A 26,655-nucleotide genomic window follows, 5' to 3' on the forward strand; every position below is an offset into this window, starting at 1 on the left:
GGATTATAGGTATTAGCTCTTCTTGGAAGTTCTGGTAGAATTCTGCATTGAAACCATCTGGTCCAGGGTTTTTTTTTTTTGTTATGGAGGTTTCTGATAACAGTTTCTAATTCTTTGCGACTTATAGGTCTATTTGAATTGTTCACCTGGTCTTGATTTAATTTTGCTATATGGTACTTATCTAAAAATATGTCCATTTCTTTTAAATTTTCCAATTTTGTGGCATACGGGCTTTTGTAGTAAGATCCAACGATTCTCTGAATTTCCTCTGTGTATGTAGTTATGTCCCCCTGTTCATTTCTGGTCTTGTTAATTTGTGTGTTCTCTCTCTGTCGTTTGATTAGTTTGGATAGGGGTTTATCAATCCTGTTGATTTTCTTCAGGATCCAGCTTTTTGTTTCCTTGATTCTTTGGATTGTTTCCTGTGTTTCTATTTTGTTGGTTTCAGACCTCAGTTTGATTATTTCCAGTCTTCTACTCTTCCTGGGTGATTCTGCTTCTTTTTTTTCTAGAGCTTTCAGCTGTGCTGTTAAGTCTCTAATGTGTGCTTTCTCCATTTCTTTATGTGGGCACTTAGAGCTATGAGCTTGCCTCTGAGCACTGCTTTCATAGTGCTTCATAGGTTTGGGTATGATGTGTCTTTATTTTCATTGAATTCAAGGAAGTCTTTAATTTCTTTCTTTATTTCTTCCTTGACCCAGGGCTGGTTCAGTAGTTGACTGTTCAGTTTTTATGAGTTTGATGGCTTTCTAGGGGTAGAATTGTTGTTGAATTCTAACTTTATTACAGAGTGATCTGATAGTACACAGGTGGTTGGTACAATTTCTTTGTATCTATGGATGCTTGCTTTGTTACCAATTATGGGATGAATTTTTGAGAAGGTTCCATGAAATGTAGAGAAGAAGGTATATTCTTTTCTGTTTGTGTGGAATGTTCTATAGATGTCTGTTAAGTCCATTTAGTTCATTATTTCTGATAGTTCTCCTATTTCTCTGTTAAGGTTTTGTCTGGTTGACCTGTCCATTGGTGAGAGAGGAGTGTTGAAATCTCCTACTATTAGAGTGTGGGATTTGATGTATGCTTTGAGTTCTAGTAATCTTTCTTTTACATAGGTGGGTGCTTTTATATAAAGGGCATAGATATTCGGGATACAGACTTCCTCCTGATGAACTGTTCCTGTTATGAGTAAAAAAGCGTCCATCCTTATTTCTTCTGAATGATTTTAGTTTTAAATCAATCTTGTTAGATATTAGTATAGCCACACCCACTTGTTTCTTTGGTCCATTTGATTGGAAAACATTTTTCCATCCCTTGACGCTGAGCTAGTGTCTGTCTTTGAGGTTGAGGTGTGTTTCTTGCAAACTGCAGAATGTTGGATTCTTATTTTGTATCCATTATCTTAACCTGTGTCTTTTTATAGGTGAATTGAATCCACTAATATTAATTGATAGTAATGACCAGTGGTTGTTAACTCTATTTATTTATTTATTTATTTATTTATTTATGTAGAGTTTGTGTGTTTCTCTTCTTTGATTTGTGCTGGTGGAGTGTTGTCAGATGCTTCTGTTATTATGGGTGTTGTTGGCTTCTTTGGCTTGTGATTTTCCTTCTAGTATTTTCTGTATGGCTGAGTTTGTGACAACATATTGTTTAAATCTGTTTTTGTCCTGGAATATCTTGTTTTCTCTATCAATGGTGAATGCAAGCTTTGCTGGGTATAGTAGTCTGGGCTTGCATCCATGGTCTCTTAGTGCCTGCAGTACATCTATCCAAGACCATCTGACTTTCATGGTTTCCATTGAGAAGTCAGGTGTAATTCTTATAGGTTTCCCTTTATATGTTACCTTACTTTTTCCCTTGCAGCTCTTAATATTCATTCTTTATTCTGTATGTTTTGTGTTTTGATTATTATATGGTGAGGGGATGGGTTTTTTTTTTTTTGATCCAGTCTATTTGGTGTTTTGTATGCTTCTTGTACCTTCATAGCAATATCCTTCTTTAGGTTAAGAAAGTTTTCTTCTATAATTTTTTTTGAATATATTTTCTGGGCCTTCTTATACCCCTATTATTCTTAGATTTGGTCTTTTCATGGTGTCCCAGATTTCCTGGATGTTTTGTGTTAAGAATTCATTGGATTTGTTTTGGTCTTTAATCAATGAGTTTATTTCCTCTATTATACCTTCAGTGTCTGAGATTCTTTCTTCTAGCTCTTGTATTCTGTTGGTTAATCTTGTCTCTGTAGTTCCTGTTTGTTTACCCAGATTTTCCATACCCTGCCTTCCCTCGGTTTGTGCTTTCTTCATTACCTCCATTTCATTTTTCAAGTCTTGAACTTTTTCCATTACCTGTTTGATTGCTTTTCTTGGTTTTTTTTTTTTTTGGATATCTTTAAGAGATTTATTCATTTCTTCTACCTTATTGTTTGTCTTCATTTCTTAAAGCAGTTTTTCACATCCTGTTTAAGGTCCCCTATATATTTCATAATGTTATGTTTAAAGTTGATTTCTTCTACTTCTTCTGGAATAGGGTATTCAAGTCTTCTTGTTGTGCGATCCCTGGACTCTGATGTTGTCATGTTTCCTTTAAGGTTGTTGAAGGAATTCTTGCTTTGGTGCCTGCCCATCTCTTCCTTCAAATGCAGCCAGGAGAGTCTTGGTGTCTTGGTCAAATCTATGCTGTGTCTGACACTCTGGGTGAATCTCCTAAGTGCAATGGATGAGTGTACCCTTACTCCATATCCTCTCCAGCAAAGGCTATCATTGGTGTTTTTGATTTTAGCCATTCTCACAGGTGTAAGATGGTATCTCAAAGTTGTTTTTATTTGCATTTCACTGATAGCTAAGGAAGTTGAACATGTCCTTAAGTATCTTTTGGACATTTGAAATTCTTCTGTTGAGAACTCTCTGTTCAATTCAGTACCCCATTTTTTAATTGGGTTATTTATAATTTTAATGTCTAATTTCTTGAGTTCTTTATATATTTTGGAGATCAGACCTTTGTCTGATGTGGGGTTGGTGAAGATCTGCTCCCATTCAGTAAGTTGTCCTTTTCTCTTAATGACAGTGTCCTTTGCTTTACAGAAGTTTCTCAGTCTCAGGAGGTCCCATTTATTCATTGTTGCTCTTATTGTCTGTGCTACTGGGATTATATGTAGGAAGTAGTCTCCTGTGCCCATGTATTAAAGACTACTTCCCACTTTCTCTCCTATCAGGTTCAGTGTTATCAGATTTATATTGAGGTCTTTAATCTATTTGGACTTGAGTTTTGTGCATGGTGATAGATATGTGTCTATTTTCATTCTCTACAAGTTGACAACCAGTTATGCCAGCACCATTTGTTAAAGATGCTTTCTTTCTTCCATTGTATAAATTTAGCTTTTTTGTCAAAAATCAGGTGTTCGTAGGTGTGTGGATGAATATCCAAGTCTTCGATTTGATTCCATTGGTCAATATCTCTGTTTTTATGTCAATGCCAAGCTGTTTTCATTACTGTAGCTCTGTAATAGAGTTTGATATCAGGGATGTTAATGCCTCTGGAAGTTCTGTTACTGTATAGGATTGTTTTGACTATCCTGGGATTTTTTGTTTTTCCATATAAAGTTGATTATTTTTGACATCTTGAATTTTGCATACAAATGGATGGAAATAGAAAACACTATACTTAGTGAGATCACCCAGACCCAAAAATATTAATATGGTATGTCCTCACTCATTAGTGGATTCTAGCCATAAACAAGGGACATTGAGCCTATAGTTTGCAATCCTAGAAATGCTAAGCAATAAGGTGAACTCAAAGAAAAACATATATAGATCCTCCTGGAAAGTGAAAGCAGACAAGATCGCCAGGTAAAAGTTGGGAGCATGGGGTTGGTGTAGGGTGGGGTGAAGAGCAGAGAGGGAGAGAAAAGGGAGAAGGGGAGGGTTGGGGAGAGCTGGAGGGTGATTGGGATGGTTGAGATGGAGGAAGGACAGATATGAGAGCACGGAAAAAGATATCTTAATTAAGGGAGCCATTTTGGGGTTGGCAAGAGGTTTGGTTCTAGAGGGGCTCCCAGGTAACCACAGGGATGTCCCCAGCTAGGACCCTGGGCAGGAGAGGAAAGGGTACCTCAACTAGCTTTGTCCCATAGTCAGACTGATGTGTATCTTGAATATCACCATAGAAACTTAAGGAGACAGAGACAGAGACCCACGTCGGAGCACTGGACTGAGCTCCCAAGGTCCAGTTGAAGGGTGGAAGGAGGGAGAAGATGAGCAACGAAGTCAGAACCACGAGGGGTTGGTCCACCAACCGAGACAGTGTACCTGATCTAATGGGAGCTCACCAAAGCCAGCAGGACTGGGACTAAAGGAGCCTGGGATCTAACTGGACTCTCTGAATGTGGCTGACAATTGGCGCAGACTGAGAAGCCAATGATAATGGCACTGGGATTTGTCTCTACTGCATGTACTGACTTTTAGGGATCCTAGTCTTTTGGATGCATACCTTCCTAAGCCTGGATGGAGGGGGGAGGGCCTTGGACTTCCCACAGAGCAGGGTACCCTGCCCTCTCTTAGGACTGGAAGGGAAGGGGGGAGGGGAGAGGGCAAGCGGGATGGAAATGGGAGGAGGTGGGAAGTGGAAATTTTGAAAGGTATTATTTATTGAACAATAAAAATAAATTTAAAAAAAGAGTCAGAGGTAGTGGTTGTCTCCAAAGAAACAGCATCTTCTAGAACAAGCAGAATTGATACACACATGAGACTTTGAAAATGCTCAGAAAATGTGCAGAGGTTCAATCCAGACAAAATTCCATCAGTAAGAAGGTAAAGTGGGCACAAATTTCCACTTATAAATAGGGAGTTGTTTGCAATTAATACCTGCTAGGAAAGGGGAAACTAGTTTTTTACAATGGAGTGTCACTGGGCACATAAATCACATTCCAGGGCAGGCCCTATGTTCAGGCGTAGTCACCCAACACAAAACAAATTTCTTGTGTGTATGCATGATTGCAAATGGTGTGTGTTACTAATTTTCTTTTGTTTTTTCTATTTTGTTATTTTACCTGATTATTATTTATGTATGTATTTATTTATTTATTGAGAACATTAAGTTGGGTGGGTAGGAAGGTGGGGAAGACAAAAGGAAGGAGCTGGGGGAGCCATCATTATAAGATATCTCTTAGACCTATAAAAAACTGTTACTTTATTATTCAAAAGATAAAAGGCTTGGCAAGCTCTCCTTTGTATAATTATTGCAACATAGACAGCAGAGCATACAAATCTCATTTAATTCAAGATAAACAAACAGCAGGCCATTTAATAGCTCTGCTGCAATATCCAACCTTTCATAATGAAATTTTTTCATATACTTGAAGGTGTGCCCCTGGTATTGAGCTTGAACACATTTAAAAACCAAATTCATAATTAATTCATAATTCAAAAAAGTATCCCTATTTATGAACACTATAAATCAGCATAAGTCTGAAATTGTTAAGGTGGTTTTACTATTTTCATTTCTATTTCTCCATTCTTAAATCTTTATGAACATTTCCTCTTCTGATTTAATAGGACTCACTAATTCATAAAATGGAGTAAATATTACAACCCACAAATGGAAACATTAACAAGCACCCTGTATAATGCAATGCCCTGGTTCTGGTAATCAGAGTTTGTTGTAATGCTACTAAGAATCAATTTTAAGTATTAAATCCTCTATCAGAGAAAACTCAATATACAACAAAAATCTACAGAAATAAGTAAGATTGCCAGGTTAATAGGGTTGAAAATATTGGTGTGTGGTAGTTTGCAGTAGAGCTGAGTTTGCTGTTCTGTAGTTTATTTTCCCTGTAGTGATGAAATAAATAGTGATGGAATAACATTGATTAATAAAGGAAGTCAGGACTGCGAGGGGTGCGTCCACCCACTGAGATGGCGGGACTGATCTAATGGGAGATCACCAAGGCCAGTTGGACTGGAACTGATGGAGCATGTGATCAAACCAAACTTTCTGAATGTGGCTGATGGTGGAGGCTGAAGGAGAAGCCAAGGACAGTGGCGCTGGGTTTTGATTCTACTGCATGGACTGGCCTTGTGGGAGACTAGTCTGTTTGGATGCTCACCTTCCTGGACCTGGGAGAAACAGGGAGGACCTTGGACTTCCTATAGGGTAGGGAACGCTGACTGCTCTTTGGACTGGAGAGGAAGGGGGAGAGGGAATGGGGGGAGAGGAGGGAAGTGGGAGGAGGGAAGGAGATGGAAATTTTCAATACACTTATTAATTTTAAATGTAAAGTTTTTTTGGGTCATTAATTTGACATCACATAGGAACTAGAAAGGAACAGAGATGTGAGCATCCTTTCCCTCCATTTTTTTTTTTTTTGGAACCCAAGATTAGGGAACTTTTATAAAAGTAAAAGTTCTCCCTTGAGTTCAAGGTACTTCTCTCAGTGTGAGGGATCTGTTAAAAAAAAATTACGGTAATAGCAATTCTGGGATTATTCTTTAGGCATTGGCAGAAAGGCAACTAGATTAACTCAGGCATTCTCAGAGATAGACTGTAGATTACAGAGAGCCATTTATGCAAGACAATAATGCTACTAATACAGTTGCAATAACCAGATGGTAGGTCTGCTGCTGTTTTTCAAGTTTATTTGGTAAGTGGCTCTAAGTAGCAATTTCCACCCACACACACCAAAACCCACAGATTTCTGAGTCCTACAGCCTCATTAACTGTTCTTATGTCTTGTATATTGGTTTAGTTTGAGCTCAGATTCTCATTTTCCCCACTAACCTCACTTGAATGGAGCAACTTACCCACTGATGTTAATGTCTTCTCCTTGGTCAAATCCTTTCATTCTTTCTTCAGTTCATGGTAATTTGCCTTCCACATTCCTTTCCTATTTGGGTGTCCCTGGACCAATAATTAGCACTTATCATCCCTACCTTGTTTAGATTTATCAACTATAGCAAGTATAATCCAGAAGGGAATTTCTTAGTCCTACCTTTTAGCAAAAAGTTCATTAAAAGGTTCATTTGTTTTTTACATTAGCTTGTTGAGGTTACCTGAATGGGTCTTCCATCAGGAGTCAGAACCTCTTCTGAAAGTTCCATCATCTTTAAGGCCATCAGAGCAATGGGTTTGGCATGGCAAAGGCTTTTTCTATGCAGCCCTGCTGCAACACAGTATGCATCCCCTATTGTTTCCACCTGCAGCAATCAGACAAATCAAATGCAAACATAATGAATCAGAAGAGAAATGACTAGTTATCAGCAATCACAAATGCTGCTGAGAAACATGTCAAGTAAGCATCAATTAATGAAGCAATTAGACAATGAATTGTAATCCTTTCATTGCAAACAGCTATGAAAAAATCCTAACATCTCACTCCAGGTTCATTAGGAATGACTGGAATATTATTCCTCCAAAAGAGAATTGCCAGTATTTTACCTATATGGTTCACAAATGATAACTTTCTCAATAGTCATCCTTGTATCTTTTTCAACTTTCAATCATCTTTTGGAAAGCTTTTGTTTCTTATCTTCAACTTTCCTACCTTTCATGTTGCCTCAGAATTCTACGTTCCATTCATCTGTAATTTGATGTCAGATATTGGTTTAAGATATTCTTAATAATTATAATACTTAAATTTAGTAAAATCATACTTCATACCATTAATCATGTTAAGCACTTTTTATATAATATCTAATAATAAATAAAAGAAACATGTAAAAAATCATTATATTTGATCTGAGAAATGTAAAACAGGATGGCAAAAAAGTCATAATTACACAATGACATTAATAGTTACTAGTTCCTATTAAAGTACTCTCTGGCCCTAATATAATTCTATTGTCAGAATGCATTCTAACTGGCCATTCTTTTTTAATTGTTTAAAATATTAAACCAATATTCAATGCCCCTAATTTCCAAAGTTTTGTTGTGAGATCATCAATAATTCATACTACTGGAGTTTAGATGTAGTCTCCTCTTTCCAGCTTTCAATGGGTTCTACAAATCCAAACTTGGATCCTTGTCCAGCAAGTACTGTGATCTAGTTAGCTCTCTTCACAGCCCTGGTCCTTTTTATTTCTACATGTCATTAAATTTCAGAAGGTTGTCAGCTATGCAACTTGAAATTACCTTGTACTTTTTTTTCAGAAGTCAAAATTAAAAGAGGGTAATTTATTACTATGAATTATATGACATTGTGTATGGTCTGAACATATGTCTTCTTGGTTCACAACTTCCTAGAATTTATGTTATCATCACATTCAATATTTTCACCCAATTTCAAGAAAAAAATGGACTTTTCATTCTATTTTCATATACATTTTCATAATTTGTACCACCAGATTTTATAACCCATAGAGAGTGCTTGCTAAACACTCAGTTAATAGAATGCATGAGAACCAGTGAACTCCTGGGAATACCCATAAAAATCTAGGTGCGATGATGTGTTTTTATAATCTTGGTGCTGGGGTGAAAATATTTGAGTCTTCATAAACAGCTAGCTTACCCAAGTCTATGATTCCAAGACCAATGAGAGACACTCTTTGAAATGAAGATGGATCACCCCTCAGGATTAGTATCCAAGACTGTAACGTGCACATAAACCTTTCCAGCTGTGTATAAGCACACAAACTCTCTGTCTCTGTCTCTCTCTCTCACACACACATACACAGACACATACACACATGCACACACATACAAACACACAAAGACTGATAAAGATTAATGACATAGGCATCTTATCTTTAGGAGAGAATGAGGTGAGTTGATGTTACCAGTTGATATACTGTATAAACACATTATAGAACAGAAAGGGCAAAAGTAATAAATATGTAAAGAATATACATAAGTTCATATAATTCATATTAAGATACACACATAATATCATATAAATATTTGAAAACTTTTGGTTTCCAAATATCAGAAATTATGATAGTTGCTATCACAAGACTAATAAATAACTGGGCATAAAAATATACCATGTCAGGAATGGAGAGATTTTTCCATGCTTAAGAGCACTGACTACTCTGCCATAGAAACTGAGTTCAGTCTCCAGCACTCATATGGTGGTTCAAATCCAACTGTAACTTTAGTACTAGATGTCCTGGTGTTCTATTTTGCTTTCTGCAGATACTATATGCAACTGCAGACATCCATGCAAGCAAAACTTTCATATACATAAAATATTTAAAGCTAAAAAATAAAATTGTATATTATTTATTTATATTATATGTTATATTTATATTACATATTAAGACACAAAACTCTTGCAATTATTTATAAATACTGAACACAAAGGGGTGTGTGCCAAAGGAGCTTTAAATACTGTTGATTACATAGACTTGGTTAAAACGTCGTGAGGTGGTAATGTGATCTCAAAATCTACCACCCTAAAGCAACAATTATTTCACATTTAAATTTAGAGATTCATTCATGTTGGAGGATTGAGTGGAGGAGAGAAATCCTTGGCACTTCTTACCCTCCATCAACAAGGCTAAAGCTTCTACACCTACAGCCATTCTCCAGGAGTCCTTACAGGCACTCTGAAAGACTCCCAGATGTGACAAAGATGTATACAAAGAACTCAATAAGTTGGTCATAAAAATAACAAATAATCCAATAAAAAATGGAGTACATACCTAAACAGAGAACTCTCAACAGAGGAATCTAAAATGGCTGAAAGACACTTAAGAAAATGTTCAACATCCTTAGTCATCAGAGAAATGTAAATCAAAACAACTCTGAGATTCCGTCTTACACTTGTAAGAATGACCAAGATCAAAAACCCTGATGACAACTTATGCTGGAGAGGTTGTGGGGTAAAGGTAACACTTCTGCACTTGAGAGGCAGAGGCAAGTGGATCTTTATGAGTTTGAGTACAAGACCACCCTGGTCTACAGCTAGTTCCAGGACAGAGAAACCCTGTCTTGAAAAACTTAAAAGGAAAGAAAAAAGAAAGAAAAAGAAGATGAGGAATAGATATCTGGTTGGCAGGATCCAGCTTCCTCTCAGCTTCTTTCTTATCTCATACCAAATTTGCTGCCAAAGTCAAAACAGAGAAGTAAAAGCTACAATGTAGTGTCACTCACTAAAGCCCCTACAATTATTCCTATTGTTTCCTCTATTGTCAAAAGACATTAATTTCATAAGTTAGAATTATTGGTGCTTTATTGTTTGCTTTCTACTCACTATCAAATGTAACAATGAAAGATAGTACATTATTGATGTTACTCAATATACCTGTCCTTCTAATTACAAAAGAATCAAAATTACAACATGTGTTTCCTCCAAATTACCCAGGTCTTCCTTAGTATTCACACATCTATATCATCTTGGCTGTTAAGCCCTATGCCTTTAACTTTTACATGGCTTGAAATGTGTTCAGTATAATCTACAGCTTCTTCCCACATTCCCCACTTTGTAGAGGGCTGAATTATTTTAGAAGAACCTTCTTATCATTGCCTATATTTGCTTAATTCTTCCACTCTAATAATAGTTCATCACTGCTTCTCTGTAATGATAGCGAAACACTAAAATGTAAGGTGGGCAGCCACATGTTTAAAGACTTGGGTCTCACTGTGTAATAGAAAATTTTGTATGTGATCTTGAGATAATTCCTCTAGTTTGTTTTACATTTTCATTCCATTTTATCTGCTTTACAATATAAATGTGACTTGCATCTTTTTCTCTGGGGCATGATTATTTTATTCAAAACTTACAATACTTTAAATCTAATGATTTTAAATTTTGTATATCAACAGGGCTGCTTAAAAATTACTTCTGAAATATATTTTTTTCAATAGTAATTAAAATATGTAAGTGATTTATGATATAGGAATCAAAAAGTTCACAATGCGTTACAGTAATTAGTCTAGAGCATATATCAACATAATACAAATATGCTTAAAAATAACCTTGAATAATTTCATGAGTACAGACAGGTCAGTGAAAGGATGGCCCATTTACATTCTTTCTAATTTATTTCTTACACTATACTTCTATTTATCCTATTAATTTCCTTCTCTCGTTAGAAATAGTGTCTGTGTATGTGTGTATAAGCAGTCACTTCCATGCACATGCATTCGTGAGTTTCAGAGGTTAATGTCAAGTATCTTCCTTTCTCATTCCCTGCCTTAATATTTTGAGAAAGACTTTCTCAACAATGTCAGAACATCCTGTTTCAGTTGGCCTAGCTGGCCAGTGAAGTTGCCCACCAGGATCCATCTGTCTCTGCTCTCTGAGCACCAGGGTTACAGACGAATACCATCATGCCTGACTATTGTGTAGTTTCTGTGAACCTGAAGTCAGAACCTAATGTTTGATAAACAAGCACTTTCCTGCTTGGCCATCTAAGCCTCATCTTTCCCTTTCTCCATCCTCATCATCACTGTGACTTCAGCACACATTGCATCTCACTTGCAAAAAACCGTCTCTTTTAAGCCAAGTAAACACCCAAAGCTGTTCCATCTACCTAGTGCAGATCCACATAACCTTAGCATTGAATATGTTAAAAAAATGGCCTTGGAATTATGTGTATTCATATTTCTTTATTTAAATATAATAGCAGGTTTACTTTAAGAAAATGTAGAGTTTGAAATCTATCTGTTTAACTTAAAATATTTTTACACATATACATGAGAAATAGATATGTAAGTATTAAATTGAGAAGATCAATTAGCAAGTTAAAACTTACAGGTAGTTTTTTAGGTCTATAGGAATGTTTCCTTGGTTCAATAACATACAGGAAAATTTGAAGATGGTGTATGATATTTTGAAAGTATTATTTTCCTTTGAGGTATCCAAACTTTTCTCAGGGGAAGAAACAGGAGATGTCTATGAAAGCTAGTTTGTTTGTTTGTTTTTTTTTTTTTTTGATTTTTGATTTTTTGAGACAGGGTTTCTCCGTAGCTTTTGGTTCCTGTCCTGGAACTAGCTCTTGTAGACCAGGCTGGCCTCGAACTCACAGAGATCCGCCTGCCTCTGCCTCCCGAGTGCTGGAATTAAAGGCGTGCGACACCACCGCCAGGCTATGAAAGCTAGTTTTATTTTTATGCTTTGAAACTGTTTTGCTATCCACAGAAAGCATCTCATTTCCTTTATTTCTCTTCAAAGCCTCCCTTATACTTTCCTTATATTTTATTTAAACTATAGATTTGCATTTGTTTTTTAAAGTGAATAAATTTATCTATATTTTTCCCTTAATTATATAAACTAAAAAGATTTTTTTAAAAATGCAAGCTGGAGGAGGCTAATACTGAAATACAATGATTTAAATAAAACAAAACAACCAAAAACAAGATTAGCGATTGCAATAATATAAAGGATGAAATATGAAGGAAGAAAGTACAGGCAAATTTGAGCTGATTTCTTCTCTTTTGGGAAATATCAGGGTATAAGAGCAGTAGGGTTGGGTGTTGATCTAGCTTAGAACCAAATATTGGGCTACCTCTAAAACAAGTTATGCAATAATAAACTATAAAGGCAATTTGTAAAGCTCTTATTTTATATAACGAGGTATATTTCACTCCATCTTTTATACGGAATGCTTACCACTCACAGGGTAAGTGAGCATCTGCTGTATGTTCTGGATAATGTTCTATGTAGTCTCACTTTTCCAAGGAGACACATCTAAATGAGATTACTTCCTGAATCAAAATTCTAGACAACAACAAAACAAGTAAGTTCTTTCCAAATCTGTTTATATGCTGCTTAAATGAGTACATTTAAGCCCTGCCATTCATTATATGCTTAAATTAAATGTCCTTGCTGCCTGCCCTTCACATAAAAAAGGCCTGCACTCTGATATTGCATAATCTATGTGAAAAATCTATGCAAACCTTTTATATAATAAGTAGGTAGAAGCTGAACTTCTGGAGGTATGGCTACAATTTTGAAAAGAAGTTTAGACAGAGTTGGCCAAAGCTAAATCAATAACTGGTGGTGGTTTTATTTCAAAGAAGAAACCATTAAGGTGCTTCTAAATTAGAACTATTGACCACATGGAAAATACTTAAACATATTCTTTAAGAATTAAAGGATATCACTTCATTAACACTGTGAAAATGCTAATTATCCAAAGTTAAATAATTCAGTTCACATTTTAATATCACTTGTTATTTTTTTAGCCATCAAAATAAAAATTCTTAATAGATATTAGAGTCCCACACTTTATACAAAAACTAATTATGGGTTCAAATTTGTCTGGTTTCATAAGTTTAATTATTTAATATTACTGAATATCGAGAAGCAGCTATGAAGAACTGTTTTTCTTAAATTTCAGTGTTGTTGAAGCCAATGCTGTAACATGAAATTATGAAATTTTGCTAAGTCTAGAAAATATGGATTAAAAATGTATATTGTATTGTATATAACAATTTCTCTCTTCATATATATAATGCATATGCCAAATGTATATACTATATATTCAATTAATTTATAAATTTAAGCTAGTATATATTCTTATGAGTTGAGACTTTGTTATTAAACAGTACTTATAAAGAAATAACTCATTTTCATTACCTTGTAAATATCCAAAAATCCACACTGGTGATCAAATCTGGTGTAAAGTTCATTGAGCATGCTGATCACCTGCATGGGAGTACACTGGGCACATATGGCTGTGAAACCCACAATGTCTGAGAAAAGCATGGTGACATCATCAAACTTTCTGGCCTGCACTTGCTGTCCTTGCCACAATTGCTGGGCTACATCACCAGGAAAAATGGAGTATAGCAGATCCACCGTCTTCTTCTTCTCTTCTTCCAGGGCCTGGTGAGTTCTTTCTAAGGTAGCCTTTAATTTATCCATCCTCTTCTTCAACCCATCCTGGGCCTTTGCTTGCTCTCCTACTAAAATGACATCTCGGGTAGCATCATGAATAGGAATGTCTGAGAGATGTAGTCCTCGGCCCATGAGTTCATCCAACTTGTCCACACATGGAGAGCCCAAAAATAAAATGGCATTTGATTCTGGGACATGGATCATTTGTCCTTTGATTTCCATCACCTGTGAAATGGACATGCAATTTTGATCAGTCTTCCTCATAAGCAGGCCAAAAATGTACTATAGTACTTGTTGACTAAGAGGAACAGAAATAATTCCATTACTGTGCAGATTGTTGTTTTCACACTAGCAAAGTTTCAACTAATTCAAAATCTATACAAATGTGTTGGTTATGAATGGAAACAACTGCTTTGTATCTATTGTAAAAACAGTGATGGAATACAAAATGATATCAATAAAAATTAAATAATAAAAAATTTTATTCAAGATGAAATTATTCCCAAATATATTGTTGAACTGGCTTATGAAACAATGCAAAACTCTTCAGCTTAATAATTAGCAGAATCAGAATAAATTCACATGTTAAATGCCAGTGCTTGTCATTAAAATAATACTCCCTACTAACTGTGCAAATGCTATGTTGCTCCACCAGGCCCCCACGGACCTACTTTCTATGTTTGTTAGACATACAGCTTCAACTATACTAAAAAGCTATCTCAGCCCAATCCCCTCTTTCCCCCCTTACCTGAAACCGCCTATCCTTATCAAACCCCAAAAGCAAGGGACTAGAAAACAGGTCCTCTTAGCCATTCTAGTAATCCACCAAACGTAACCTGAAATTTAGTATTTGCAAAAATTTTCAATAAAATTTTTAATACCAAAAAACAACTCAAAGTCCCCAAATTTTTAAGTGGAATTTCAGTATTGACTCTTGTTAATGGAGCTTATAGAAAGCAAAGCACTGAAAATGCTTAGATGGATGCAAGCATCCCATAAACATAAAAGGTTTGGTCCTGTATGATCAGGTTTCTTTTGTATGTTTCTATAGATACATAAACAAGTGCAGTAGTATATTTTTACTTCCAGGTACATGTATCTTCTCATTTGGTCCATTTGATAATGCTAGAAGATTTGGTTGTGGTATTATTTTCAGAGAGTTAGAGTACTGATCTATGATAGTTCTTTCTTCCTAATTGATTGGGGAAAATTTGGGAAATGGAAAGAATAATATGATCTCCAGTTGATGAGGAAGCTTTGTTAACCAATTATTTTCAAGAGGTGTGACCAAGTTAGGGTATGGCTTTCTGGGACCCGGAGAAAAACGTGTGCCAAGCCTAGGTGTGCTCTCTCTCTGTGGTTCCCTCGCTGCACGGCTGAGCTTGAACTTCTTGTTCCAGTTTTCCCCTTATAATAAATAAAAATGTTATTGTTTATCTTTAAGAAAAGGTTTAGTCCTGGCCATATAATTAATTGGAGGCAAAATTACACATGCAAATCTTTCTAAACCAGTGACAAATCCCACAGAGTTTATTAAACTCCAAGGAGAGGGCATCAAGTACATAATATAGCTAAAGACACCTTGCCTAGCCACGCCTCCACAGGACCCAGCAGTGATAAAAATTAAGCAATAAATGAAAGTTTGACTAAGCCATGTCTCTTTAAGAGTTGGTAAATTTTGTGCCAGCCACCACAGTCATACGATTAACCCAAACTAATTATTCTTGGCGTAAAATGTGTTACTAGTAGACTGAAAAATAGAATTAAAACCCATTCAATATGGGAAAATTCATCACTGGACCAAGAATCAATGTCAAAAGTAATTCTAACGCACTTGATACACGATAGCTAAGATCCAAACTGGGATTAGATATCCCACTATGCTTAGCCCTAAACTTTAATAATAATCAAACAAAAATATTTGCCTGAGAACTACTGGCCACAACTTAAAACTTAAAGGACTTGGCAGTACTTTATATCTATCTAAAGGAGCCTGTTCTATAATCGATAAACCCCACTATACCTCACCTCCCCTTGCTAATCCAGCCTATATACCGCCATTTTCAGCAAACCCTAAAACGAAAGAAAAGTAAGCAAGAGAATCACCATAAAAACATTAGGTCAAGGTGTAGCCAATGAGGTGGGAAGTAATGGGCTACATATTCTTATTAAGAACATTATGAAACTAAAGGAAAAAGGAGGATTTAGTATTAAATTAAGAATAGAGAGCTTAATTGAATTAAGCAATGAAATATGCACACACAGCCTGTCACCCTCCTCAAACTAAATAAGATATCGACAATTTACAAGAGGAGATAAGTTGTAACAAGGTAAGCATACTGGAAAGTGTGCTTGGAATAATCATGGTGTAGCTTAACCCTAGCAAACATCTGGTCTACACCCAGAAGACTCCACAACAAATGGACACTATGAACTAAACCTAGCCCTGATATATACCTAATTCAACTATAAATGACAATAAAACAAAACGTTTGACAAAAGCGAGTATTGGAGAAAGAAAGCTAGCCTAGGAGCTATAAAGACTGTACCACAAGGGAAAGATGAAAGATCAATTAAAAGTAAAAATAAGCAAAGATTAAACCTTGTACCTTTTGCATAATGGGGTAACTAGAAAACCTCTAAGAGATCTTAAGCTAGACACCCTGAAACTAAATGAGCTACCTATGAGCAATATAAAGAACTAACCCGTCTATGGAGCAAAATAGTGGCATGACTCCTTGGTAGAGGTGAAAAGCCTACCGAGCTTGGTGTTAGTTATTTACCCAATAAAGAACTTCAGTTCAACTTTAAGATTACCATAAGAAATCAAAATGTAATCTTAAATTTTAGCCTCAAGAGGGACAGCTCTTCAGGAATGGAAACAAACTTTTATAGTGAATAAACCTTAATTCTCAGACCATTGTTGGCCTAAAGGCAACCACCAATAAAGAAAGGTTTAAAGCACAGCCAGAACCTGGAAACAACCTAGATGCCCTTCAGTGGAAGAGTGGATGAAAAAAGTATGGAATATATACATATTAGAGTACTACTCAGCAGTAAAAAACAATGACTTGTGAGTCTCAGGTAAAATCGTTTTGAGGTTGATTTATACTCCGAGGTCACCACAACTGAAATTACTGGCTTATGTCTTGTTATTTGGTCCATTATGGTTATCAATTGAACAGTTAAGCTAGTAAATTTAAGCTTCATAGGGTCTTCTCGTCTTATTATATTATTCCTGCCTCTTTACGAAAAGGTCAGTTTCACTGATTGGAAGTAAGAGGCAGTTGAATCCTCGTGAAGTCATTCATTCCAGTCCCCAATTAAGGAACAAGTGATTTTGCTACCTTTGCACTTTTTAATGTTTGTCACTGGGCAGGCAGTGACTCTAATATTTTTTATCCTAGAGTGATGTTTTGGTAAACAGGCGGGATTCTTATTTGCTGAGTTCCTTTTACTTCTTTTAATCTTTCCTCATGGCATGCCGGTTTTACATTAAGAATTTGTGTGCAGGTGTTTTTTATTAGGAGTATTTTCACCTGGAGTTTTAACTAACAATGGTTATCCTGGTTTTTATAGGCTTGTGCTTGAAGAACAGTGTTCTTGTTACTCATGTTAACAGCATTTCACCTATATAATTATAGACTAACCCAATTAGTATTTATAGGAAGTCATTATGATTTATGATATTAAGATGTTATAGTGTATTTTAAATCTTATTTTTAATTAATTTATTAAAGATTGCAAGTCCCGGAAGCCAACCCAGTCCCACGACACTGGTAGACCAGTATTGAGCCATCCACCTGATCCAGAGTCAGCGATTTCCACCAAACCAGTACAGGGGATTAAGCACTGAGCAAGTGAGCCAAAGCCAGAGATCACTGAGGGTCTGGACATGAATCTGAGAACTTCAAGGGAGTAGAACTAAGCCAGGGCCCTGGTGGGTCTGGGCATGAGTCTAGGACCTCTCAGGAACTAGGCCTGAGCCAGGACCTCTGCCAGTCCGGATGTGAGTGAACCTGGGACATCCGAGGAAATAGGCAGAAACCAGAGATTTCAGTGGGGCCAGGCATGAGTCTGGGACCTCAGAAGGAGTAGGCAGGACCTGGAACCTCTATGGGTACAATTGGGAGCCTAGGACCTCTGAGGGAGTACACAGGTCCTCAGTGGGTCCACACACACTGGATCCTGGGACCTCCAAGGCAGTAGACTGGAGCCAGAAACTTTCTGGGTCATGCTCCAAGCCAGAAACTTCGGCAGGAGGGGATCCGGACCAAGATTTATAGAAATAGGGAAAAGCCAGCAACCTAGGCAAAATTATGCCTGAGACAGCAAATTGCAAGGGAGCAGAGCAAAGCACAGGAGCACCGATCTATCTCCAGGAACATGAAGAAATCAATAGGATAACTAGAACTGTGACAATGACTGTACCACAAGGAACAACCATCTGATCTTTGGATTCACTGGCACCTAGAAGATTATTCAACAGAATCTCTGATGACCCCAACTACAACTATTAGAGGAAAAGATGAGAGGAAATGGTAAGAACACACACAATACTACAAAGAGCAACACAACATCAGTAAAACCTAAAGACCTAGAACAGCAAGACCTAAACAACCAAAATATTAATGAACCAGAAGAAAATGACCTAAATAATAACTTCAAGAGAATACTTGAAACTCTTAAAGAGGAAATAAAAATTCCTTTAAAGAAATGGAGGAAAACACAAACAAAAAATTGGAAGACATCAGCATCACTTTAAAAAAAACAAAGAAAAAGAAATCAAACATAGGAAAAAAACTATTCAGGACATGAAAACTGAAATAAGAACAATAAAGAAAACATAAGCCAAGGGAATTTTGGAAACAGAAATTATGAGCAAATGATCAGAAACCACAAATGCAAGCATGAGCAGCCAAATACAAGATATAGAAGAGAGAATCTCAAGTGCTGAAGATATAATAGAGGAAATAGACTCATCAATTAAAAAAACAGTAAATCTAACAAAAGCTTAATCCAAAGTATCTAGGAAATATGGGACATCATGAAAAGGCCAAGTCTAAGAATAGAATAAGGAGAAGTTCATCTCAAAAGCACAGAAAATTTATTTAACAAAATCATAGGAGAAAACTTTACCAACCTAAAGAAAGATGCCTATGAATATACAAGAAGCTTACAGAACACCAAATAGACTGGATCCAAATAAAAAGTCTTCTTGCCACATAATAATCAAAATACTAAACATACAGAGTAAAGGAAGAATATTAACAGCAGCAAAGAAAAAGGCCAAGTAACATATAAAAAAGACATAGCAGAATTACAACTGACTTTTCATTTGACACAATGAAAGTCAGAAGGTCATGCTCAAGTGTTATGCAGACATTAAGAGACCATGGATGCCAGCCCAGATTACTATACCCAGCAAAACTTTCAATCACCATAGAAGGACAAAATAAAATAATCCATGACAAAGATAGATTTTACTAATACATAGCTGCAAACCCAGACCTACACACAATACTAGAAGGAAAACTCCAATTCAAGGAAGTTGGCTACACCAAAAAAAAACAAAGACAATTGATGGTCTCATAGCAGCAAATCCCAAAGAGGGAAAAACACACAAATTAACAATGCCGACAATGAAAACTAAATTAACAGGATATAGCAATCAGTGGTCTTTAATATTCCTTAATGTAAATGAACTCAACTCACTTATAAAAAGCACAGGCTAACAGATTGGAAAAGAAAACAGAATCCATCCATCTTCTGCATACAAGAAACACATCTCAACCTCAAAGACAGACATCATCTCAGAGTAAAGAGCTGGGAAAAAATATACCAATCAAATGGACCTAAAAAACAAGTGGGTGTAGCTATTTTAATATCTAACAAAATAGACTTCAAGCTTAAATCAGTAAAAAGAGACAGAGAAGGGCATTTCATATTAATCACAGCTAAAATCCATCAAGAGGAAATTTCAATACTGGACATCTAGGCCCCAAATACAAGGGCATCCTCATATGTAAAAGAAACATTTCTAAAGCATAATTCATACATTAAACCACACACACTAATAGTGGGAGACTTCAACACTCCCCTTTTACCATTGTCAGTCAGACAAAAATGAACAGAGAAATAAGAGAACTAACAGATGTTATGACTCAAATGGACTTAAAAGACATCTATAGAATATTCCATCCAAACAGAAAAGATTACACCTTCTTCTCAGCCCCTCATGGAACCTTCTCAAAAATTGACCACATACTCAGTAACAAAACAAACCTCAGCAAATACAAAAAAAAAAATGGAATAATCCAATGTACCTTATCAGATCACCATGGTTTAAAACTAGAACTCAGCAGTAATACTAATTCCAGAAATCACACAAACACATGGGAATTAAACAATGTTCACCTGAATCATCAATGGGTCAAGGAAAAAATAAAGGGAGAAATTAAAGACTTCCCAAAATTCAATGAAAATGACCACAAAACATACACAAATTTAAGGGACACAATGAAATCAGTGTCCATAGCACTAAATGCCTACATAAAGAACCTGGAAAAGTCCCACTCTAGGGAATTAATAGAACATTTGAAAACTTTAGAACAAAAAGAAACAAACTCACAAAGAAAACTAGATTGTAGGAAATAATCAAAGTGAGAGCTGAAATCAATAAGATAGAAATAAAGAATAGAAAGAATCAATGAGACAAAGAGTTGGTTCTTCAAGAAAATCAACAAAATAAACAAACCTTCATCATAACTAACCAAAAGGCAGGGAGAAAATATCCAAATTAACAAAGTCAGAAATCAAAAGGGGAACATAACCACAGACATGGACGAAATACTGAGAATCATCAGGTCATATTTGAAAACCTGTACTCCAAAAATAGGAAATCTTAAAGGAAATAGACAACTTTCTCGATAAATATTATTTACCAAAATTAAATCAAGATAAGCAAATTAAACAGACCTATAAATACTGAAGAAATAGAAATGGTCATCAAAAGTCTCCCCCCCCAAAAAAAAGCCCAGGACCAGAGGGTTTCAGATCAGAATTCTATAAGCCTTTCAAAGAAGAAGTAATATGTCCCCCATTATGCCTCAAATTATTCCATACAATAGAAACAGAAGGAGCAATGCCAAACTCTTTTTATGAGGCTACAATTACCTTGATTCCCAAACCACAGAAAGACATTACTAAGAAAGAGATTTACAGACCAATCTCACACATGAACATTGATGCAAAAATACTAAATAAAATACTGGCAAATCGAATCCAGGAACATGACAGAATATTTATCCACCATGAACAAGTGGGCTTCATCCCAGAGATTCAGGGATGGTTCAACATAAGAAAATCTTTCAATATCATCCAATATATAAACATGCTGAAAAATAAAAAAAAAAACACATGATCATCTCATTAGATGCCAAAAAAGCTTTTGACAAAATACAACATCTATTCATGATAAAGATCTTAGAGAGAGCAGGGATACAAGGAACATACCTAAATATAATAAAGGCAATAAACAGCAAGTCAATAGCAAACATCAAACTAAAATGAGAGAAACTCCCAGTGAATCTACTGAAATCAGGAACGAGACAAGGTTGTCCACTTTCTCCATATCTACTCAATATTGTTCTTGAGGGCCTAGCTAGAGCAATAAAACACAAAACAGAGATGGACGGTTTACAAATTGGAATAGGAGTCAAAGTCTCACTGTTTGCTGATGATATGATAGTTTACATAGGCGATCCCCAAAATTCTACCAAGGAACTTCTACAACTTACAAACACTTTCATTGTAGCACTTTACAAGATTAAATCAAAATAAACAGTAGCCCTCATGTATACATACGATAAGAGGGTTGGGCATGAAATCAAAGAATCAACACCTTTCACAATAGCCACAAATAACATAAAATATATTTGGGTAACTCTAACCAAACAAGAGGAAGACTTATATGACAAGAACTTTAAAACTTTGAAGAAAGAAATTGAAAAAGAAACCAGAAAGTGGAAAGATCTTCTATGCTCTTGGGTAGGCAGAATCAACATAGTAAAAATTGCAATCTTACCAAAAGCAATCTACAGATTTAAAACAATTGCCAGCAAAATCCCAGCAAAATTCTTCACAGACCTCAAAAGAACAGTACTCAGCTTCATATGAAAAAGCAAAAAACCCAGGATAGCAAAAACAATCCTATACAATAAAAGAACTTCTGGAGGCATCACATTCCCTGACTTCACACTCTATTACAGAGCTACAGTACTTAAAACAGCCTGGTGTTGGCATAAGAACAAATAAGAGAACTGATGGAATGAAATAGAAGACACAGATATCAATCCACACATCTTTGAACACCCGAGTTTTGAAAATGAAGCAAAAGATATCAAATGGAAAAGAAGAAATCATATTTAACAAGTGGTGCTGGCATAACTGGATATCAACATGTAGAAGAACTAAAATAGATCCATATCTATCAGCATGCACAAAACTCAAGTCCAAATGGATCAAAGACTTCAACATAAAGCCAGCCACACTGACCCTTATAGAAGAGAGAGTGGGAAGTACACTTGAACACATTGGCACAGGAGACCACTTCCTAATTATAACTCCAGTAGCACAGACAGGGAGAGAAACAATTAATAAATGGGACCTCCTGAAACTGAAAAGAGTCTGTAAAGCAAAGGCTACAGTCAACAAGACAAAACGACAGCCTACAGATTGGGAAAATAATCTTCACTAAACCCACATCAAACAGAGGTCTGATCTCCAAAATATACAAAGAACTCAAGAAATTGGTCATCAAAAGAACACATAACCCAATAAAAAAAAAAACAAATGGAGTATAGACCTAAACAGAGAATTCTTAACAGAGGAATCTAAAATGGGTGAAAGACACTTAAGGAAATGTTCAATATTCTTAGTCATCAGAGAAATTTAATTCCAAACAACTCTGAGATCTATCTTATACCTGTAAGAATGGCCAAGATCAAAAACACTGATGATAATTTATGCTGGATAGGCTGTGGGAAAAAGGGAACACTTCTGCATTGCTGGTGGGAATGCAAGCCGGTACAACTCCTTTGGATGTCAGTGTGGGTGGCGATTTCTCAGAAAATTAGTAAACAACCTTCTTCAAAACCCAGTAATACCACTTTTGAATATATATCCAAAGGATGCTCAATCGAGCCACATGGACATGTGCTCAACTATGTTCAAAGCAGCATTTTTGTCATAGCCAGAATCTGGAAACAACCTAATTGCCCTTTGACCAAAGTATGGATAAGCAATATGTGGTACATTTACACAGTTGAGTACTGGACGGCAGAAAAAAATAACAACATCTTGAATTTTGCTGGAAAATGGATAGAGCTAGAAAACATTATTTTGAGTGAGGTAACCCAGACATAGAAAGACAATTATTACATGTATTTACTCATAGGTGGTTTTTAAACATAAAGCAAAAAAAAAAGCCACAAACCACAATCCCAGAATGCTTAGACCACAATGAAGACACTAAGAGAGACATACATAGATCTAATCTATATTGGAAGTAGAAAAAGAAAAGATCTCCAGAGCAAATTGGGAGCATGGAGACATTGGAGGAGGATTCAAGGGGAGGGGAGAGGCAGGAAGAGGAGTAGAGAAAAATAGAGAGTTCAATAAAAATGAATAAAAAAATTTTTAAGAGTTACCTATAATGCACCTCCTATTTACTTAAGGAATATTATATTCTTCTGGAGTCTTTGATTCAGTTGAAGAAAGATAGTTATAATTATAAAAGTTAGATTAGATATAAAACTTTAGACTCATAGAGATGGGATAGATAATAGAGTATTTTCCATAATTTGCCAAATGTACATGAACTAAATATTGTAACTATAATTCTTGCTTGTTATCTGTTTTATTATATGTAATCTTATTAAATAAATCTAAAACCTTTCTTTTTAGTTAGCCAGAGAAGGGGAGGTAATGTGGAATTTCCCTTTGCTTGCTGTTAATATAATTTATTGCCATTTGTTAAAAAAAAGGTGCTTTTGGCCAATGGCCTAACAAAATATAGTCAGGCTGGAAAAGATATATAGAGTAGGCAGAGTCAGAGAGAAGCAATGTAGCTGCCATAGTAGACAGATACTGGACACTGGACAGAAACTTACAAATAGGCTACAACCACCTGGTGATACACAGATTAATAGGAATTGGTTAATTTAAGATATAACAGCTAGGTGGAAGTATGCATAGACTAATAGGCCAAGCAGGGTTTTAATTAATACAGTTTCTGTGTGCTTATTTCTGGTCTTCGCATCTGGAAACAAACAAACAGTCCCCAACTACACTGCAGCATTAAAGTCATAGTGAAAACTGTTGTTCTTTTGCCAAACTACAGTTCCCAGCATTCTCCTGGATACGGACATTTCCCAGAAGCCTTTGTATTCCTCGTTTAAAAGTGAGGGTCCTACGACCCTCTCTCTTCTTCTCTCTCTTCTCCCCCTCTTTCCTCTTCCGCTTTCCTAGTGTATCGACACACCTTCACCTGCCTGTTGCCCCTCCCCCATTAAAGTGCACCCACGTGGGACCGCCGCGTGTCTGTGTCTTTTCCTCGTGTAACCGTCTTCGTCCTCTACCCTGCAGCCAGAAATTAATTAACAACATTGGTGCCATCTGAACCGACTGCCTGCACTCACTTCCAACTGTTTACCACGGCCATTCACCTCATCCTCATCCTCATCCTCATCCGTGAGTTAACCTAAGTTGGCTTCCCTTTCCCCGGGGCGCTCAGAGACTGTCCGGCCGGCTTTCTTTGGTGCATCCTGGACTAGGTCGCCAACCTCCCTCCCCCTGCCCCCCGGATTTTTGCCCTTGGCTGAAACCTGCCTTAGTCTGCACTGGGAGTTCGGTGCTCCCGGCCTTTTTCTCCTTTTCTTCTAAACTTTCCTGTCTCCGGCCCGCTTCGGTGCGGTGCCTCCGGGCCGTACGCAGGCCCTAAAACGCTTAATTGTCTCCTCCCAGACAGGGCTTTTTCTCCCCCCATACAGTAGCTGGGTTCGGGCCAGTTGAGTGCTAACACGCCCCAAGAACGCCGGGACGCCAGCGTTCTTGGCCTTGCCGTGTTCGCGGTACCTTTTGGGTACCTTTTTGCGGGCGGGCTTCAGTTTCAAGTCATGGGCTCTGTAACCAACCCCCGCACCTGAAAGGCTGGTGCAATGCCATCCCTCCAGGGACCCTCTGCTCCCGCCGCCATGGATCCCGGACAAACCTCAAACTCCATACCGCCCCCCCCACCGCGCCTGGAGGGGCCACTCGCTCTCGCTCCACCCAGTCGAGCAATAGCGATTGGCTCACCCATTCCTCCTCCTTCCAAGGTTTACTCGCCTGCACCTTTCCGCATGCCGCCGGCCGCGGCCCTCCCCCTGCTCCCGCAGTGGACCCTGCTTGCCTTCCACTGCTCCCTGTCGGGTCGCACCATCGCGAACAGGGGGGGAGACAGGGACGGAGCATCTGGGTACGCATGTTCCCAGGATCACAGTTGCAATGCGATCCTCTCCGCCAGCTCTTCTGCGGCTCCGAGCCCTTCCAAGGGGACCCCTCCTCATCTCACCCTTTCAACTCATGCATGGGCGGCCGGTCTTAACCCCCGGCTTCTCATCAGAGATCTCTCCCCTTCCTAACCACCTGCTCACTCCCCTCCTTTTCCACTTATGCTCACTACTGTGGGACTTCACAGATCATTCACTACCTCAACCATGTGCTAATACATGTCCACCGCCAGTTAAAATAGGAGATAAGCTGCCAAGCTTGAAGGGATTCCTCATTGGATTCACCTGTCACATCTTAAACCGTTTATCTCCACAGCTCAAGATAATCCTTCATATACGGTAACTCAAATTGGAGCCTGTTCTCTTACGTTCCAAAGGACACCTGATCCAGTTCCCCTACCACAGTCTAAGGAGAACACTGGTCCCCATCCATCGTTGTGTTAACACACCCTCCCTTCTTTAATTCATAAATAACCGTCTAGCTGTCATTGCAGGTACCCTCATTAAATACGGAGTCAAGTGGTAAGCAGATTCTCCTCTACAAAGCTCTTTAACATAACAGGCCAGCCACTGACTGCAGCAGTGGCCCCTGAAATGTTAAGAAATGTATGGTTAGAATCTATTTCTTTTAAGACAGTTTCTTTAAGCTCCAGGATGCCAGCCCAACCTACCCAAACAAATCAAGCACAAGCGGACCATTAATGATAAGTATTCTTTTTATCATTTTTAACCCCGGACATCCTATCTCCCCCCCCCCCACTTTTTAACCTCTTTTTTACTTTTTTAATTTTCTTCCTTTTACTAATGCAACTTTTGCCTTCCAGCATCTTAATGATGACCCAGCTACTCAGGAAAGCCAGACAGATTTCTTCACCAGCTACCTCAGACGACAGCCGATTTCTCCAATTAGCTACCTCAGAAGACAGCCAATTTCTTCAGTCAGCTACGCCAGACATCAGCGACCTCAGACACCAGCGGCCAGTGGGACATCGCCAGAATAATCGGACATTCCCTGGACCCCTCAACACCCAAAGCCAGCAGGAAGCAGCCATGAGAGACTGGACTACGCCCCCATTCCCTACCCTTCAAGGTTCCCCAATTTTTTTTAATCAAACCAAAAGGGTGTAATGTTGTTCTTTTGCCAAACTACAGTTCCCAGCATTCTCCTGGATACGGACATTTCCCAGAAGCCTTTGTATTCCTCGTTAAAAAGCGAGGGTCCTATGACCCTCTCTCTTCTTCTCTCTCTTCTCCCCCTCTTTCCTCTTCCACTTTCCTAGTGTATCGACACACCTTCACCTGCCTGTTGCCCCTCCCCCATTAAAGTGCACC

General features: G+C 37.4%; 1 protein-coding gene across 1 annotated transcript in view; it reads right to left on the reverse strand.

Moving 5' to 3' along the window:
- Gucy1a2 (guanylate cyclase 1 soluble subunit alpha 2) overlaps window positions 1-26,655 on the reverse strand; it is a 308,832-nt gene that overhangs the window by 101,815 nt on the left and 180,362 nt on the right. Inside the window, exons 5-6 of the mRNA XM_075966896.1 lie at window positions 13,511-13,996; window positions 7,044-7,187 (exon numbers count right to left, since the gene is read on the reverse strand). Of these exons, the coding sequence (XP_075823011.1) occupies window positions 7,044-7,187; window positions 13,511-13,996 (630 nt within the window). The remainder of the gene's footprint in view (window positions 1-7,043; window positions 7,188-13,510; window positions 13,997-26,655) is intronic.

The sequence above is a fragment of the Microtus pennsylvanicus genome, chromosome 3 (assembly GCF_037038515.1).
Source record: "Microtus pennsylvanicus isolate mMicPen1 chromosome 3, mMicPen1.hap1, whole genome shotgun sequence".
Lineage (NCBI taxonomy): Eukaryota > Metazoa > Chordata > Mammalia > Rodentia > Cricetidae > Microtus > Microtus pennsylvanicus.